At 35.5% G+C, this 20,158-nt stretch overlaps 1 protein-coding gene across 7 annotated transcripts in view; it reads right to left on the bottom strand.

Moving 5' to 3' along the window:
* Positions 1–20,158, bottom strand: part of LOC138704760 (probable Rho GTPase-activating protein CG5521) — a 126,087-nt gene that overhangs the window by 66,700 nt on the left and 39,229 nt on the right. For 5 of the 7 annotated variants that reach the window (XM_069832965.1, XM_069832968.1, XM_069832967.1 and 2 more), the window contains 14 exons: positions 19,331–19,492; positions 15,681–15,852; positions 15,350–15,448; positions 15,052–15,153; positions 14,757–14,917; positions 13,952–14,063; positions 11,374–11,496; positions 10,723–10,975; positions 9,178–9,369; positions 4,762–5,219; positions 3,960–4,058; positions 3,685–3,840; positions 2,177–2,308; positions 1,192–1,317 (listed from right to left, as the gene is read on the bottom strand). In XM_069832965.1, the coding sequence (XP_069689066.1) occupies positions 1,192–1,317; positions 2,177–2,308; positions 3,685–3,840; positions 3,960–4,058; positions 4,762–5,219; positions 9,178–9,369; positions 10,723–10,975; positions 11,374–11,496; positions 13,952–14,063; positions 14,757–14,917; positions 15,052–15,153; positions 15,350–15,448; positions 15,681–15,852; positions 19,331–19,492 (2,347 nt within the window). The remainder of the gene's footprint in view (positions 1–1,191; positions 1,318–2,176; positions 2,309–3,684; positions 3,841–3,959; positions 4,059–4,761; positions 5,220–9,177; positions 9,370–10,722; positions 10,976–11,373; positions 11,497–13,951; positions 14,064–14,756; positions 14,918–15,051; positions 15,154–15,349; positions 15,449–15,680; positions 15,853–19,330; positions 19,493–20,158) is intronic. The other 2 variants (XM_069832969.1, XM_069832966.1) reach the window with 1 other exon arrangement.

Below are 20,158 nucleotides of genomic sequence, written 5' to 3'. Positions count from 1 at the left end.
GTAGGGCTATGTTATGTCATATGCTACAGTTGATTACGTTTTCCCGCTTGTTGGTTTTCTGTGCGTGCCAAAATTATATTTACAATTATTTTGTATAACTTAGTACAATTTAATGTAATTCAATATTTTCTTATCTCATAATTTAATTTAATTTACAATAAATAATAACGTAAATCTGTATAACATGAGGAATTCCCCAAGATGGGTGGGGAAATCTGCAGTATGCAGAATATAGATACGAATAAATTGAATGTTCATGAACCTAAACGAGAACTTTGAGAATGAGGTGCACGAATAAAAAAATAGGAACTACTGGGATGTCGAAGGTGAATATTGCCCTCTTTAATCATTAGTATTTAAGAACCGTATGCTAAAAACAGGATATGCAGCCACCAATGTGTTTCTTTTTATAGGGAAGGGACTATCGAGATTAAATTCCGTGTATTTTTTTCTGTAGTTGCAGAAAGATCAAATGCAATTTTTAATTGGATGATATAATATGATCACAGTAGTATCACGATTAGTCATGCGTTTTGTAGGTTAAGCACATGCAATTAGGGTGATTTTGAAAATTTGAAGTTAAAACATGGTTTTAATAATTAGGATACAGTACATTAAAAACATTATTCACGAAATGGGTTCCACTACAGATGGTCCTGGATAATAAACATACCAGTTTATCGAGAGTTTACTGCAGGCATAAACTTCGGAGACTCCTACAACTACTGCATATAATCTAAGCTAACATAGCTCGCTGTCGAGGTTGCATATATTTTTATTAATTTTTCTTTTTTCTCTTCCAAAATGAAACTGTAGTCAACAATTCCTTACTTGAAGTAGTTACTTTATTTAATAGCTAGCACTTTCGAGGCGCAATTTAATTACTTATATTTTTTAAGATTTAAAGCATATATTCAGAATATTTCAGGACCTGATTGAAGACAAAAAGCTTTCCCTGGTGTTTACATATAGCAACATAACAAAAATTTGCCATTTTTAGTTGTTTTTAAGAGTATTTAATATACTAATACACTACGTATAATCTCAATGCTTATATACCGAAAAACAAATGCACACGCAAAGCGCATCCCTCAAAGTACACGTGCGCTATCTGTTGGTGCTAGTTCAGGATATCCCTATTACTGTACGAGAGAATAGAAACAAATAAAGACATGATCAAAACTCTGTTACCTTAGCATCAGAACATGGCATCACAGTGAACTCGCCAGCATTTGGCTGCAGAACGGGCATCTCAGTAAATGCATTTGGTATACAAAGAAGAGCACCGAGGATGGACATTGCTTCAGTCCGAGGAGTCTGCGAACAAATACATTTGACATTTAAGTGAAACCCAAAATTGCAACAATCAATAAGTAATAAGTACCGGTACAGAATTTGATAAAAGTAATACTGTACATAAATGGATCATCAATCATTTGATACAAAAAAGCTGTAAGAACAGTAATAGTAATTTATTTTCCATTACACAGTACAGTGTGTGGACATTAAAATTGAAATAGAAATATTTCTTTATCTGCAGCATGAATAATGCATCAACATGAATGACATACATCTCTTTTCTATGTTTTGCATTTGAGGGAAGCTGGGAAGATAAGGTATAATAATCATAAAATTCTGGTGACAACTGAATGGTTTGGCAGGCTGTTTCAACCTATAGACAGACTGTCTTTTTTTTTTTTCCTAGACTGATTTTTCCTCATAAAGGTCGTCAGCAGTTTTATATTAATTCACTACTGGTACACTTTCGGAATTCTCCATTACTTACAATACATTAATTTTTTGCTGTTCAAGCTCTTCAATACATCCTCCTACCATTTCATTTACTGATAAAATTACAATAATGGTGCATACATAAACATATGAAATTCCTTTAATATCAACTACTATTACAACAAAGTTTGAAGTTACAATAACCATGGCCCAATCAATTGCCTATTTAACTCAAGAGCTACTCTAGAGTTTCGAACACGGTTTGAAATACTGATTTCAACAGATGTGAGCAACTGAAAAAATGCACACTTTAACATATTTTTAATTGCAGAAAGACTGATAAGCAAAATTTTAGTTATTTTATTAAGAAGTGAATATTGCATGAAAATGAGTCTTCTATAAAAAATTGACTTTCATATGTGACATTAAAGATACTTTCACTTACCCCACGTAGATCAGCTGATGAAACAACAGTGTTGGCCGCATGAATGAAGTCATACAGGAGTAGTGAATGTCCTGGCAACATTAGTGAAAAGAACCGAGGTCCACAAAACTGGATGAGTGTGTTGATCACAGCCTGCAGAAGTGAGTAAGCACATTACAAACAAGAAAGATAATAAGAATCATTAATACTAACAGTGTTATGATACAATCAATCAATTATCTTCTTAATGTATCCAGCTGTTTATGACAACATAAGGTCCACTATAGTCCACTGTAGTCTTTTCAGTTCTTTTCATGAGAAATGAGGGGTATTTTGATTGATAGATGCCTATTGCTAGTAGTCAGAGTTGGGGTGTAGTCAATATATACTGCAGGGCTGTATCTTCTGCAACTGGTACTGATGATTTTAATTTACTACTTCTGTGGTTTATGGCTGGACAGTACAGAAGAATGTGTTCCAGATCTTAATCATTATTACTACACCACAGACAAGTAGGAGTATCAGAAAGATGAAATCAATAATTGTGTGACAATGTGACCTGTTCTGGCTCTTGTTAAAAATTTTTGAACATGTCTGGGCAAGTTTTTCTACATTTCCAGGTCATTTGGTGTTATGATACAATTCATCAACAACACCAACATTAAATAACACATGTTCTGTCTCTATGTTTCTACTGTATCGTAGAAAGTCTCTGATTTTTTAATTAGTTAATTTAATGATGCTGTATCAACTGCAAGATCGTCAAACATCAGTGGCATTGTAAGTAGTTGATGAGATGAGTTGAGGATTTGCGGGTGACCAGATGTACAATTTTTAATGGAATTTTCTTTTTTTGACTGTGTCCCGTTGTACTGACAAAAATATAAACAAACTTATATTGTCTCGTTTTTTTATTCACTGGATGAAGATAGAAAAAAATCCGTCTACTCGTTTGCCTATCAAGTAAAATTAGAAGCAGAAAAGAACAACATTTTCAAACAGATGAGACTACAATTATTATTGAGGGAACTCGAAGATGAAGAGCTGTTGAAAATTATGCAGTATGAAGAAATTGCCAGTAACTTGCATGACACCTTTATGTAACATTTTAATAGCTAAGCGGAAAAATGTTACAAGCGCCATATTAAAATTTTACAGAAACAGAAAATGAAGAACTTAATACTTAGCACTGCGACATTTTCCCACAAACTCCTAGGATCTACAACCTTTATTGAAGGTTGACATAAGTAACCTGTAAGTGGTGAAGAGGGGATATGTTTGGTGGAGTTGTCATATGGACCCGCTAATCAATGGCAGGTGTGGTCCTCCCAACAGTCTGAGGATTGTGTATAGGTGATGTAACAGCCGTAACATAAAAATATGGTACCTATATTAAAATGGTTGTATCTTTTATTATAAGTTAATGATTTTATTGTCAAAAATTCAGTATTAGTCTACAACAACAACATATTCCCTCCTTCCGAGTTTTAAAGAAAAAGTAATGGACATCTTTTAAATAAGATACTTACCTGATCTGTTCCTACTAATCCTTGATGTAAAACTTTATAGAACTGTGCAAGATGATCACGAGGCAGAGGAATATCCTGTGGGGTAACTGTCATCATGCACAGTAGTCTGTACGCACACAATTTGCCTTTCTGATAGCCATTTGGAAGTGTCAGTGCCTGAAAAAGTTAAATTTGTAGATGTTGTTAACGCATAAAAATTACGGATATTAATTTAAATTGGCAAATTCTCAAACTACTAATTATTAAGATTGCTCTAGCAGGTCGGCATGACACACCTTGAAACACCACGGAGCAATTATGTTGAGAGGAGGAATGAGATCTGGAGGTGGAGGAGTGGCTTGGTTGTCACCAGACACTCCCTGATTCAGACGGATCTAAAACAGAAACAAGGGTAAACAGGAAATGAAAAATTATTCCTTTCATGAATAAATATTTCAATTTTCAACTGCCAAACAACGAATAGATTCAATGATAGGAAATTCTGTGTCGTCAGGTGAAAATCTACTGTGGGAATCATTACAAACAGCTAGTCTGTCTGACTGATCCAGCTGTTTGTAACAATCCCCAAAGTAGGTTTTCACCTGATGACGAAGAGAGATTCACTCTTCGAAACATTGTGCTACAGTTTTGAAAATTAGCAATGGAAAAAGTCCAAACAGCTCAACCACTGAACACTTCAACGTTGTTGCTCTCCCCCCCCCCCCCTCCCTTCATTCAGATCAAGAAAATTCTAGGCAAATATCAATCATAAATATTTTGTTTCATAACAATATGCAATCATAGTAGTCTTCGTTTTAGGGTACCACGAAGTTAAGTAATACAAATATTGTTTTGTATAGCTAGGTCCTAAATACTATCCAAAGGATTTCCATATTGTAATATTTGGTACGTGGGTCTACATAGATTACAATGAACTAGAAGCACATTTTAAAATGTCAAATCTTCAGCAATATGAAAGTCTTTGACAAATCTTTTCCAATATTGGTAAAACTTTGACAATCTTTGAAAAGTTCTCTTGTAAAGTATTGAATTGGAAGAAAATGTTGATTGTGTACAAGCAGCTTTACATTTTCTCACCTTGGAGAGTGTATCACACAGCTCGACGAGGTATTCGAACACCTGATTGTGCAAGGCAGGATGTGCAAGCTGATTCACATCACCCAATGCGCCCAACATGCGTCTCCACAGCACCACGGCCACGTCAGGCAGCCACCCCCGCACAGAACCACCTGCCATCACTGAACGTCGTTCGAGGCTGCCCCCATCAGGCAGATCCAGACTTGTGCCATCCCCACCACTCAACACATCAATCTGCATGGGAGAGTCCTTGATCGAGTTGCTTTCCACACCACTGGATGCTGCAGGAGAGGGTGAGCGTGTAGGACCCTCTGATTCAGAATACTGGATTGGTGTGCCTGACCGTGCTCCTCGCAGCGAGTCCATGGAACGTGACTTTCTGTGCAGTCGGACAGGCCTGCTGCACTCAGGACTGGCCAACAGACGTGCCACTTCCTGCTCTACAGACACAGGTAATACTGCAACATACAAAAAACATAATCACAGTCATATTCTTGTATTCACGTCGGAGGCATTTCTACAAAGAGCAATGCCACTGATAGTTAAGCAGGGCCAAGATAATAAAATTATATATATAAAAAAAAAAAAGACAATCTACATGTCTGACGGAAATAATGGTGACAACAGTGGACATCATCATGACCGTCGTCACCACATTATCATTACACTCATTTCCTCATCATCTTCATCATGGCTTAAAACTAATGATTTCCAACCTTTTCTACTCTTCTGCAACCTGGATGCTGTACTGCCCCATCACCCTACAAAGTTAAATGTAATAAGCATGCTGAAATCAGTGATTATAACCTTAAATTAAAGTTGTTGTTGTTGACCAATGCTACAGATCTTGGATTTCTTCCATTCTCCTGTGGGCGTCCCAATAGTATTTGGTGAGCTGCAATGGTAAATCAGCATCTATTTTCTTTATTTCTGGACACTGTTCTTCATCCATGATGGAATTCTGATTTCTACAGAGGATGCACTATGGATGCTGGTAGATATTAATTCGATGTAGATGAGAGGCGAGACAATCATGTCCAGTTGTTAAGCAAAATATAAAAACAGCCTTTTTTCGTGGTAAATCTGGAATGTTATTACTGTCTAGCAGAATGTTCCAAGGTTTGCCTTCGCTTTTCTTCAGAAATTCCTGTTTACAAAAGGATTGGACTATGTGTTTGATCCTGACTTTTGAGGCATGAAAAGAGATTGTATTATTCTGAGTCTGTCTGATGTTTGTTCCTTTTTTGGCCAGGAAGTCAGCCTTCCCATTACCTACTATTCCACCACAGTGCGAGGGTATCCATTGAAAGACTACCTCTTAACGAAGCCCTTGTAGCATTTTAGGAGCAGAAAGAATTTCTCTTACTCGTCTGTTTTCTGGAGGAGTTTATGTTAGTGCTTGGAGTCCATATTTACAATCACTAAGTATAAGCACTTTGTTAAATTTATGTATATGATGAAAATGCTGTTTCAGGGCTGTAATGATTGCTTCTAATTCACCATCATAATGAGTGGACAGTGTTCCAAGAGATATGTAAAAGCTAAAAATGTCACTGTAGAGTCCTGCTCCAGCATTAAAGTTATACCCTACATTTGTACTTAATTATTTCGAACTAAATAATTATTATGAATATGATATGTACTGTACATTTTATACATTTTTTTATTAATTTCTTTTAAGATTTTCTAACGAAAATATTATGCACCCTCGAAAATAGAAACGAAAATTAAAAGTGAAGTCACACAATTTTATATAGAAAAAACTATAAGAACGAACTAGCAATGTCCAATTCAGTGCTGATTAGTCTTAGTCTCAAGTCAGCTTTCTCAAATATTTGTACTTAATTCATAGTTTTTATCAGTACTCACTACACAATGCTGAAGCCCTTTTCCTTTTCCACTACATACATTGACGAAAAAGCTAGAATTATAAATTTAATTTCCTGCCAGAGAAGAGGATAAGACATCTAGATCCTGGTAAGAAAAATGCATAAAACACACAACACACGCCACCAAACTGTCAGCTATGTTGATGCATTGCTGATTAGCAAGTAAATGGGCCAGTGTGCCTTGAAGTGTTCAAGACAGCTTACAAACCCTCTTGGAAATACTAGGCTGCCTACATTGCTAAATGTAGGCATACATACTAGTTTGAAGAAAAAAAAAAAGAGAACATTCTCACAAAATAACTGCCCATGTTAAAACATAAAGCAGCAACAGTAGCAGTAGTAGTAATAATGGTAATAATAATAATAATAATAATAATAATAATAATAATAATAATAATAAACACAGCCACAATGTCCTAGTAGCTAAAGCGCTGGACTTTTAATCCTGTGGACACAGGTTCAATCCCCAGTGTATTCCCAATTTATAACTTGTGTTGGATAAGTCTGTGGTTCAGGTAACACAAGAGTTTTCTCCAGGAGCTCCAGTTCCCCTGTGGCATCCCAATAAGTATCCATCACCATGTCATCATGGGCGTAGCATAGAACAGCCTCCTATGTCACACCTTCAGCAATGACTCTGTCGATAAATTGGTCTAAACAACTTACTGGCTTCATATGGGTGAATGACGAACAGTCAAATACCCGCAATTCGTAAAAATAATAATAGTAATAATTGTAATAATAATAATAATAATAATAATAATAATAATAATAATTACAATAATAATCTCCCTTATGCTATAATCACTGTATGGGACCGGATTTTTATGTAATATCAAGTTGTGAAACATGTACATATTTATGTAAGAAAAATAAGTTGAATATGTACCAAAATATGTAAAGGTAAGGTAAAGGTAAAGGTATCCCCGTAACGTGCCATGAAGGCACTTGGGGGGCATAGAGGTAGAGCCCCATGCTTTCCATGACCTCGGCACTAGAATGAGGTGGTGTGGTCGGCACCACGCTCTGACCGCCTTTTACCCCCGGAATGACCCGGTACTCAATTTTATAGAAGGCTGAGTGAACCTTGGGGCCGTTCTGAAAGTTTGGCAACGAGAAAAAATCCTGTCACCACCTGGGATCGAACCCCGGACCTTCCAGTCCGTAGCCAGCTGCTCTACCAACTGAGCTACCCGGCCGCCCCCAAAATATGTAAAATCATGAAAATATTTAATATCAATATCTGGCAGGAATAGGATATGTAAAACTCTCCAGTTGTGATTTCACAGAGCACCCGAATTTTCTACCACATACTTGACACATTACTATTTTTCCATCTGTAGTGAAAGATTCATCCATCACAATCCATGATTTTATTTTTGTCGTTAGAGTTGAAGATACAGGGGCCATTTCAGTTAGTTAAAAGCAGTAGATAAACTCCCTTGCACTTTATACTGTAAGTACTAAAACTAGAGAACTGAGTGAAATGAATGACACAACAGTACTGCAAGCACTGTTTCGCTTTACTGGATTAGGAGGAAATAAGAGGAGATGTGGGACACATGCATTTTAGCTGCTCCCTGTAAGAAACAAAGCTCCTACTAAAACCTCAAACTATAGGCATTTACATACTGTTGTTTGAAAAGTGACATTCCTGTCACATTCAGAAGAGTAGGATTATTCCAGCCGAGAACCATACTTTCTAATTGCTCGGAAAATCCCATTTCCATATAGGTCTACTAAATTTAAAGTAAAGAGGTCAAGCAATAACCTGAAAAGCTATTTATTTTAATCTTTCAACATCTTTCTAGTTTGTTCCTTTACTCCAGCTTCTTTTCAAAAGTCGGCTACTTTATTGCGGCTCATGTCAGACTTGACACGGGTTTTCACCGGATTAGGAAGAGGGTGGGTAAGGATGCAAATTGCATGGGAACAACTTGTTAAAACGTGTGCAGATCAATTATATTTCGAGACAAATCATGTCGTCCTTGTCCCACTCCACTGCATGAAGTCAACACTACTTTCTGAGTGATTTTTACAATACAAGGTAGTTGTATGAGAAAGGTTGCCTTTTGTTCAGTCATATTTACAGTGGACGGTATGGGGTGAGTGCCTCTATTACTTCCTGGAACTAAGGATGTTATGTTTCGTCCCGAAATATATCCTTTCTTGGGTAGGTAAAAAGGCTTTTTAAATCTGTGTATTTCAAATTGTAAACTTTCCCAGCAGAAGTTTTTTTTTTTTTTTTTTCCGTTTAGAGAAGTAAAAATGAATAAAACCCCTAAATATGTAGATTTATGTAATACCAAGCCGTAATACGTAATGTGGGGTAAATATGTAAAAATATGTAGTATCAAATTTTAATATATTAATGGTAATTACGAAATTCGCAAAGATTTGTTAGGTTGAAAGGAATATAATATGTAATTACATAAAAATCCGGACCCTAATAATGAGACCGAAAAAGTGTTCAGAATATCCACTTGTCATTTCTCCCTTGGTAATAATGACAACGTATCTATATTACCTGGAATGACAACTGTGTTGTTTGGTATTCTAGACACATGTGTCGTCCGCCTCCTTGGGGCTGAACCACGACCATATGCCAAGTTACTTTCACTCATACTGCGAGGCAGATGTAGGCGCTGAGATGAATCACCAGAGCTGTCACGGTGTTTTCTCGGACTCCCATGAAGACGTAATGAGCCAAGGTTAATTTCTGAAACATATTTTGCAGTGTGTCATAGTGTGAAGCATACCATTCTTGGTGCACATACTATAACTGATGAAGTGATAAGCAAGCATATACATTTTCATCTCATTTACTTCACTTAGTATCGAATTTTCATATAAAATATTTGCCCAAGTTTTTAATGTAACCACTGTTATCATTTCTGTAATCATAATTCAATTCTGTTTTCTTTTCAATAATAATAATGATAATAATGATGATAATGATAATGATGATGATGATGATAATAATAATAATAATAATAATAATAATAATAGGTCATTCATTATCTCGTGAAACCAAATGCATTTGTGCGCCATAGCTCATAGTAAGAACCTTATGGTGGAGGTAAGCAGGTTAGATAGCTTGGAAGTCGAAGCATAGCGAGGGAGGGAAGCTTCTCAGTCCACTTTTTCCTTCTCTTTCCTTTGGTTTCACGAGATACCGAATGGCCTATACATCTAAAATGTTACCATCATGTTAAACACTCGTGCTAAACAGAGTAAGCATGTATCTTGATGCAGTACATGAGTAGTTGAAATTCTTTGAATATTTATTTATTTAATGCAAAAATCACTTGACTGATATCATACTAAAAGAAAAAAAATCTTTTACAATAAAATATATAGAACAGTAAAATTAGAGGTTCTGTGCTTGCATGAGTTGCCTTGCTATCTCTCTCATTTCGACTTCTCGGTTAGGGCTGTACAGGTTACGAGATGGATGGAATCCATAGCAGATGGTTGGTTGCTGAGTCTACAATTAGGACTACACCAATGCGGTGAAGAGTTTGGTCAGGCAGTCATTACCTGTACAGTGACGAACAGATACTATTCTGTGACCTTTGAGTTAGTTTTTCTGCACGTTTCCTTTTATAGACTTGATGAATGATGTGTGATGCGTACAGAAGGAGACAGGACTTGGGGTACAATGGTAGATTCATCTCCTCGTGGTGTATCCTGGACAACGCTTCATACTGAAGCGGCAAAGTAATCTACCAATTTTAGCGACAATGAAGAAACTTACCAAAAAACGTCCTTCTAAGGATGTCAATTTACTCATTCTACAATGGAATGCTGGTGGTCTATCCCAAGACAAGACTTAAAATAATTCTTTTAATATAAATGGGATCAAAACTGATAATAGAGCCAATCACTGATACTGTAGCTCTTCACTTCGTTACATTGTATTACAAGCTTACTCTGTTTTAATAGTTATTAAAATTAAACAAAAATTTTCCGATTTGCGTCCCTGTTTTGTTTCAGTATTTTAAATTCTGAATGTCTAGAAGTATTCACTAGATACTAAACACTTATGACATAGTACTTTTATACTACTAACCAGGAGTTGTACAAGTGTCCTCAGCCTGTGTGGGACACTGGGAAGGCAGAAGAGTCTTACACTGCGAAGATGCTTCGCTCCCTCTTCGTCCTGTGCTGCTGAAGCTTGCCCGTGGCTGGTCTGCTACTCCTTGCTGTTTGCCAGCTCTTCTCTTCTTTGCCTTCTGCTCAGTTAGTCTGTCCAGCGGCAAGTCAGTCAAATCCAGATTGTACACATGGCGCGCCAACACTCTGGTTAGAGTCTCCAGTGTTTTCTAAAAGCAATGTGATAATATATGTCACCACTCACACCACACTGATATGTTTTTCAATTACTTTAATACTAGAAATCCTTTCTAATATTTTTTTCTTATGTATGTAAAATATTTTACCAATACAAGAATTGTTACTTATTTATTCTCAACTTTACTCATATAAAAAGTTATGCTTTCGTTTTTCGTTGTTTCATAGCCAATTAATGCTGCTTACAATTTTGTATTAAACAGCCCAAGAAAATAATATAGTTTTATTTCAAAATTAAACTTCAATGCATTTTAAGAAACTGAATTCACAGCACTGACGAAGTAACAAGAAAAATTATAATTAAATAAAAAAATAATAGTAATCCAATCTGTTTTCACCTTCATAAGTTAACACGCATAGAACTACTTACTGCCCATTCTCGTATCAGCTCTTCCCACTGTGTAAGAGAGGAGAGAACAAGCAGGAACTGGTCCCACAGTTCTGGTGATATAACGACGTTCAGATTGGCCTTAATCCATGTCACAATCAGGGTCTGAAATTAATTTGTAACATTTTCTACTAAGAAACAAAACATACAAATGAATCAAAACCGCAAAACAGTCTATCAATTATAATCCTTATATACTTTGTAAAGTGCAGTTAATTCCATGTACAACCTCTCCTACCTAAATCACATCCTTAACTTCACATGGTGCAATCTGTTTATGAACAAACCAAGCTCTAGGAATCAAGCCACAGTTGTATAACTGTTCCATCAGGATTAGAGGAAATGCCAATCCATTCAAAGGCCTGCCCAAAGGTTAAAGATGGCAGCTCCATCACTGGACATAATACTTCAACTGATTGGTAGGACATTTCATTGCTTTCAAGCCTCCAAAGAAGATATAAATGATAATCTTGCAATTCATAAGGGTACGAAATGGAAGAAGGAAGACATATTTCATCTCCCTATTGGAATTTTCAAGAGACTGAATTTAAAGATTTAAAACTAGATCGACTTCTCAAATAAAAGTCAATTAAAATTGCTACTGTAACAATTAAGAGGAATCAAGATGATTAATAATTACATTATTTTCGTAAAGTAATTGTTTGCTAGATATTTTTGCATTAAGTTCATCAAAGAAAACTGCGTGTAATTTAAATGGCACCATTTACGTGTTCAATAAATACAAAAAATGTCTGAATGTTGTAGATGACATAATAATGTGATACAATAAAAGCACTGAATTTACACAAAAAAAGTCCCAATGAACGAGATTCAAACCTTCAACAAATATTAGAAATCACCTGAGCTGACCACTAGAAACAGATCTTAATGACCAAAACCAAAATTGTCTATAATAACTATGATGATGAACAAATACCACTGTATTGAAACATAACACAGCATTTACAACAAAACTTATAACTAGTATAAGGACTGAAATTATTTTATAAAATTTCAAATATTATGTCCATGGTGCGAAAATACATAGAGGCACATGAAAAACCAGCCCGAGTACAAACTCCTCATTGTCGCCTGCCAATTTGTCACCTATTGTTGTGAAGCTATTGCGACTATGTTTTGTATTGTATTGTCAGTACGAAATCCATGAAGACTTGGTTCAGACGTGTGAAGTAAACATCTCAGTGAGATGTATTCTCTGAGACTTTTTTGCAAACAAGTTTCCTGGCATTTCCATACCAGCAAAGAGCACTATACAGGATTTGGTGAATAAGTGGCGTACTACAGGGTCAGCTGCAAACGCAAAAAAAAAAATCGAGCCCCGTCCGTTCGTATACCTGTTGTGATTGTGGTATTCGAGCACGAATGATCTAGAGTCCTAAGAAGTCGACACGTGAATTGTCGCAACAAGTGAACATTTCGCGTAGGTCTTGTCAAAATGTTATACACCATAAAGGGATGAAGCCTTACAAAATGACATGTGTCCAAGAACTGAAGGAGGAAGACAGGGCAAAACATGTGAATTATTGCACATGGCTATGTCAAACAATTGAGAGTGGAATGTTGGATCCGCTGCTGTATTTCGTAAGTGAAGAAGCCTGGTTCCATCTGACAGCACATGTAAACTCCCAGAACATCAGATACTGGTCAATAAACAATCCCTATACGATTTTATGATAGAAAAATTGGAGCGTGGTGTCCTGTGTCAGCAAGTCGGATTGTGGATCCCATATTTTTTTAAACAGTAAACACTGATGTGTGTATGCGAATTTTTGAGGAATTTTACACACAGTTGATGCCCCATGAACGCTTGTACATTGTCTTTCAACAGAATGGAGCGACCTGTCACACTTCACGCGAGTCAATCTCACGAATTCATGAAAGATCCACAAAAGAAAGGACTATCAGCAAAGGACTGTGGCCACCACATTCGCCGGACCTTACCACTTGTGACTTTTATCTGTGGAGCAGTCTAAAGGGAAAAATGTATGCATTAGACATTAGAAGACTTAAAGGACAATATTCGTAATGAAATTTTGAGAATTGATGCAGCAGAGTTGCACAAAGTGTATAATAACATGTTAAGGTGAGTTCAAAAGTGCACTGAAGCACAAGGAGGTCATTTTCAGAACGTAATGTAAAAGACAAGATAGTTTCAGTAAATACAGACCTTTGCATTAGCTTATATTTTATTTATTTCATTTGTTGTTTGTATCTGCTTATGGCAGGCCAGTTTTTCGTGCGCCACCCTGTATATGGTATAATATATTAAACATGATTTTAAATCTTCAGAAACATTATTCATAACACTTTTACAATTTTTTTCCGCATGAATGAAGATAAAGGTATTATGGTTGACGAAACTAAGGAATCTATTATAGGACACCTCGGCCAGTCCTACATAAATCTTCAACTAGGACTGTAGCTCTGCCCTCTTTACTTTCTGGTGGCTTTTATCCTTCGCATTTCCATACTTAAGAGACACGAAGTATTGTGACCACCACTCTCAACCAAACACGAACTTATGTCTGACACGGAATACCTGAAATATAGCTGGTGCCAGTTTCCCACCGAGTGTTTCTTCCTTGCGCTTCGGTGGAGTTTTACTCAGAATTAGAGATGTAATCTGCAGCAGCACCAAAAGAAGTTGTTCCCTACAAAACAAATTACACACCATTAACATTAAGTTCAAAAGGAAGTTTTATTTCAAGACAAAGAAAACATTCTGACTTGTCCATCAATAAATAAAATAAAAGCTGATATATCGTAGCAATTAATACAATACCAAGTGGGACATCGGAAAATAAATAGAGCAAATCCAATTCCGATGAGCATTAGCCAACAACAAATTCAAGAGACGACACTGAGACATAATACTCTGAGATTTTCTTCTAGTCATGTACTGCAGTTTGCAACAAGCATGTGTAAGAGCATGTATTCAGGATGTCTTGCCATTCAAGATCTCTCTAATTTGATTTCTATAATTTTGTGCCTTTTATTTCAATAATGGCAAAATTTAAATATTTACAATTAGAGGTCAGTACTATAGTATAATTAGACATTAAAATATATTTTCTTTATATGTGTAAAAAAAAAAAACTAAATCACTGTGTATGAAATTATGCTATTTCGAATAATCATCTATACACATATTTCAGTCTTTTAGCATTCACCAAATTTTGTGCAGAAAATCAAATTCTGTATACTGCACACAATCAAAACAGTGACCCAAAGTTTTATGATATGGCTTACTAAATTATGAAGCTTTAACAGCTACAATTTTAAAGAAACTGAAGAGAGGAGAGCATACTCTATGGGGGAGGAGGAATATATTTATATCTACTTACCATGTCCGGGATTCCATACGAGTGTGCATGACCATGTATCGATATATGTTCAATACTCGTTTACATGTATCCACTTGCTCCTCAAGTAGCAGTGGGTATTCTGGACTAACCTCCAGCATGAAGACATTTGCTGCATGGGTTATGAACACTTGCAGGACATTCTGTGGGACATTAAAACTCAAATTTTAGCTTTTCATGTGAAATAAATTGATCTTTTAGTACTGAGGGAATCACAAAATGTTTCACTATTAGGCTAATTAATATGCAACGAGTATTTCATGTGGTTCATACATACCTGCAGACCAGCTCTAACAAGGAGATTTTCCCTATGAATAGCCCCAAGATAAGAGTCATTCCTTAGTCGTGTCACACGATAGGAATCAGGTCCTTCACAGCCCTGCAATTAAAAATATGTTACATTATGACATCAGTTTAATCATTTCAGAGACATTTTACAAGAACATTCATAATATATTACGAATAATCTTTTTCTTAACAAAAATCCACATACAAGGGATATTGTTCTTGATTAGTTACATGTTGTATTTATAATTAGAATAATATAACACATTTCAATATAATTAGGACCAAACCTCTACAGACGAGTATTCATAGGAAGGTGGGCCACTTCTATAATGTTCATCTTTATGACTCTCTAGAGGTTCTAACATGAACGATGGTAATTCTGGTACCTGCAAATAAATATAATAAACATATGCTAGAGTTATATTCTGGCCTGCCTGTTTTCAGAAAAAAAAAAAAAATTAAAGACTACTAACACATTCAGAGAAGAGCTGAACTGAGATACATTAATTAAAATAGAATAAATTCTAATTAATATTCTTTGGTCCACTGATCAAGCTTACATGTTATGACAAAGATGATGTCTGAATTCGTAACTCTAATAATACCACATAAACTTACATTCATTTGAATCCAATCCTTGTAAACAGTAATAGCTTTTCGGATGGCTGGGGAATGAGTGAAGTTCAGAAGGAATGCCTGTCTGTACACCTCATGTACAAAGTTAACATTATCACGACTACTGTACAGTACTTCACGGACTAAATGCACTGCAGCTGCATTAGGATCCTCGCTGAAACAGATGACAAACTGCATTCAGCAATAAAGCACATCCTTGTCTCCTGACACTCAGACCATTTATTCAAGCCAGAATCTGGAAGGAATGGTGAACAGGAGAAAAGTTTGGAGCAGACGATGTCAGATAATAAACAACATTAAGATATTATGGATCATATGTGGAGATTAAGAGAAAGATGGAAAAGAGGGAAGATTGAAGAATGCACTTGGGCAGAAAACTATGAATGAATGAAACAAATTACAAAATACCATGTAACCAGGCCTTCATCCAAGAAAGATGCAGCACATTGTTGAGTAATAAAACAATTTGAAAAGTACTTCAAAGAAAAATCAGCATCACGTGCACTTCAAGTTCAGATAAACAATGTTATGTGTAGGCCTAACTCTGGTGTGAAAAGCACTTCACCAAATTTGATGGTGAATTTCGTTCAAGCAAATATCTCTCAAGGCAAAAGCCCAACTATACAGCGATTTTACAACTAGTGGACCAATTGCTTTAAATATAAATACCAATTCATAGCAATGTGATCAGAAATCAACAAAATGACTATGTTCATTCATTCTTAATTGGAAAGAAGTAACTATGCATACATTTTATATGATGCCTACAGTAAAATAGTTACACTTTTTGCTACTCTCCTATATTGGAGAGGAAGAGAGTTAATGGCTTTATTGCCAAGAACTCAGCATTAGTTAACAACATATACATAATATGGCAAGAGGAAAACAGGACTGGTGCTTGGGAAAAAGAAAATACCAGGTATGAAAAATATGAGCTTTGTTCATTCAAAGTAGCTTTCTTTAGAACCCACACATGCATCTAATAATCATGAAGAAACTTAAGGTATGGTGGAAAGTCATATCAGGAAATCAGTTTACAATCATTTGAATGGTGGCCACACTTTCAAAGCAGGGTTTAAGCTAGAAAATAAATACTGTCGCAAAAATGCACAAATGAAAAATTATATTTGTGTAAATTGCGAAAAGCTTGTACAATATTCTACATAATTACACAGAAAGATAAAATTAATAAGGTATGCAGAAACAAAAAGTTATCTAATTTTTTTTTTTTTTTTGGAGTTTTCAATCTATCTTCTCACACTGCAGATATAGTCTACTTATGTAAGTAAATCATTAGATGTAGGATGTATGATTAGAATCAATTACTGCTGAATTTACATCACATTAAAATACATTATTTTATGGGCACTCTAAACATTGAAATTCTTTACGAGTAGGCTCTTCAAGATTTATTGTTAGCAGAATGCTAACTCTTCTTACTGAAAGACAGTTTCTAATTTCAGTTTTTACAAGATTCATGTAACTAAATCCTCGCTCACAATTTACAATACTTACTTACTTACAAATGGCTTTTAAGGAACCTGAAGGTTCATTGCCGCCCTCATATAAGCCCGCCAGCGGTCCCTATCCTGTGCAAGATTAATCCAGTCTCTATCATCATACCCCACCTCCCTCAAATACATTTTAATATTATCCTCCCATCTACGTATACAGTATGCGATGGAATTATATAAATCAATTAGAAGAAACTGTTCACTTAAGTTGTTAACTTACATGAATTGTACCAACTCATTGAAATTCATTCTTCAACAACTATTGCTCAATATCTTTTTGAACATTGCCCATGCCATTAGCATTTCATTTAAATTCAGATTCTCCAGAACTGATTAGTTCATACACATTTCTGATTTCATTTTCTCCATTATCATCTTCGTTAATGAAGTTCAATGTGATTGTCGTATTTTTACACATTTACACTGAAAGTTTGTTGCATTTTTAGAAGTCAAGTTGCAAAATGCGACAAATGCGACTGTGACTTAAACCCTGCTTCAAAGTAATACCCATACAGTGCTCCTTTGAGTTTTGGATACCAAATAAAGTCACACAGTTCTAAGTATGGTGAATATAGTGCATATGATAATACACAGACTCATTTTCTGAAGCAAAAACTGTAAAACGTCCAGACAGCTGTATTATCCATTTGCACAATCCTCACTAATGTAGAAAGTGATGGACATATAGAAACATCATATCTCTTAATCTTTAACAATCACTGGGTTTGATTTCGGTCGCTTCAGTGAATTCAATGTAGTGTTTAACTCATAGCTCTTGTCCATAGTATATTAATGAACGTACAAAGTAAGCAGAGACCGAAGTTATTGCACACTCCCCCAGAGAGAGAGACTGTGTAGTTCAGCTTACACTACATTCTCAAATAGCAGCAATGTACGACTAGAGCCTGGATTTATATGCACCGAAAAGTAATATTGTTACTTCATACACATTTAATCATGCCTATCATGCATTATGTCCAATCACAGAAGCCTTTAAAGAAGACATAACCACTGCAGAGTAACTTGCATGTGTAATTTGCTCAGTGTGCAGTTCAATAGGTGACTCCTTGCCTCCCTAGGTATTATTAGATAAAGACTGGAAGATTTAAACTCCATAACATAAACCACACTTTCTTAACCACAATGTACACCATGCCTACCCAAATATATAGACGCCATGTTTAGCTTATCTATATATATAATTTGAACTGCTAATGGAAATTACGGGAAAATGGCTGAATGAATTTTAATGGATGACTCCTCATTTTCAAGCTTGGAACCCAAAGATTTTCAGAAAAAAAAAATAATTTTCTGTGAAATGTCAATTTTCCTATAAAATTTTTCTATTTTCCAAAATCCATCTGTCGTCAGTTTTGAGAACTAATGGCTTTTCAGAATAAAACACAACACACACACTACAATAAGCAATATTACACGAAGGCCATGACCTACAGGATTCCTGACATATTTAGAGCATCAGAGCAAATTCTGTGACAACAATATGTCGATCTTCATTTGTATAATTTTTATAACGTTTCTATAATTGGTTATTAAAAACTTTCAAGACTTAAGAAAATAATTTACAGGTCTGATTCTGTGGTGTGTAATTTTCTGTGTATTAAAAACTACGAAACTTGAGGTGGTTTGATAACATTATCACCATTAAAAGTGAAATATTATTATAGTTAATATCATGATATGAGTATTTGTCAGTGATATACATACTCCCACATGAAAACTCCACTGATCATCCTGACATTGTTACTTTTGCTTTCGCTTTTAAACTCAAAAACTGAAGATGGATAGGTTCAAGAAAAAGTATTTGGCATAAAAAAAACCATTCAGAGAGAGGATGTTTCATTATTATGGAAGCAAATAACTTTTAAAATGACTGGTAAGCCTATTCTTGATTGAAAATAAATCTGAAACTTAGTTTGCAGCATTTGCTGCACAAGCCACTAGTAGTGTATATAAATCCGTGCTCTAGCACTTTAGAAGCAATACCTATTTGGATTCATATTCAGTTCTAGAAGATGGTAGCACTAGTTCCTGCCTTATAACACTGTACCATTTTCTAACTGCCACACTGTATAAGTCAATTTATCGGTATGTACTCACCTAAGCGAATGGTTTCCACCTTCAGACTGCGAAAACACAGAGGAATGATTTGAGTCAGATGCAGGGGAAACTGCATCATGGCTGGAACCTGCCTGGCTTACACTCACACGACGCAGCTCTGTGCCGGGTGAGTGGTCGGTGTCCTCACTTGGAGTCACGCTGCTAGTCATAAATAAAGTGAACAAATAAGTCTTCAAGTTTTGCCAATAACTTAAATATATAAGAGGTGTGTGTGTGTGTGTGTGTGTGTGTGTGTGTGTGTGTGTGTGTGTGTGTGTGGGTGTGCGCGCGCGTGTGCGCGTGTATGCAAGCATGACGAATGAAATAAAATTTAATTTAATTCTATGTTTTGTTTTACTTTTTAACCTCTTTATGTTTATTAAATAATTCTTGATTATTCGTTCAGTCATTACTTTACCAAATCATTAATTTTTTCGTTGGGGAAGGGGGCAAATTTAATCTATTTAATATTACATTTTATGTTAAATCAACAAAAAATACAATAAGCATAAAAAAATCATATAACTCTTATGTAAAATTTTATACATTTTTCTCCATATAGACCTGATGATTTCTGCTTGTATTACTCATACCTACACCATCCTGGTTTCGCAAGACAGCTTAAAAATCTCACCAGTGTACACGATATACATAATATTCCATTTATTTTCATTTCATTTATTGTATTCCATAGATCTTACTTTAGCACTGAAGCTTTAAGATGTGGAACAAATAAAAATGTTACAACATTACAATTTTTTGGTTGGTTTCTGCCCGATATTTCTTGGTTCATAAAGTTAGTGATCGATTAATTGGATTATAATGGAA

This window comes from Periplaneta americana, chromosome 8 (assembly GCF_040183065.1).
Source record: "Periplaneta americana isolate PAMFEO1 chromosome 8, P.americana_PAMFEO1_priV1, whole genome shotgun sequence".
NCBI lineage: Eukaryota > Metazoa > Arthropoda > Insecta > Blattodea > Blattidae > Periplaneta > Periplaneta americana.
Note: the sequence above shows the minus strand (reverse complement) of the source record. Positions and strands in the feature narration are given on the sequence as shown.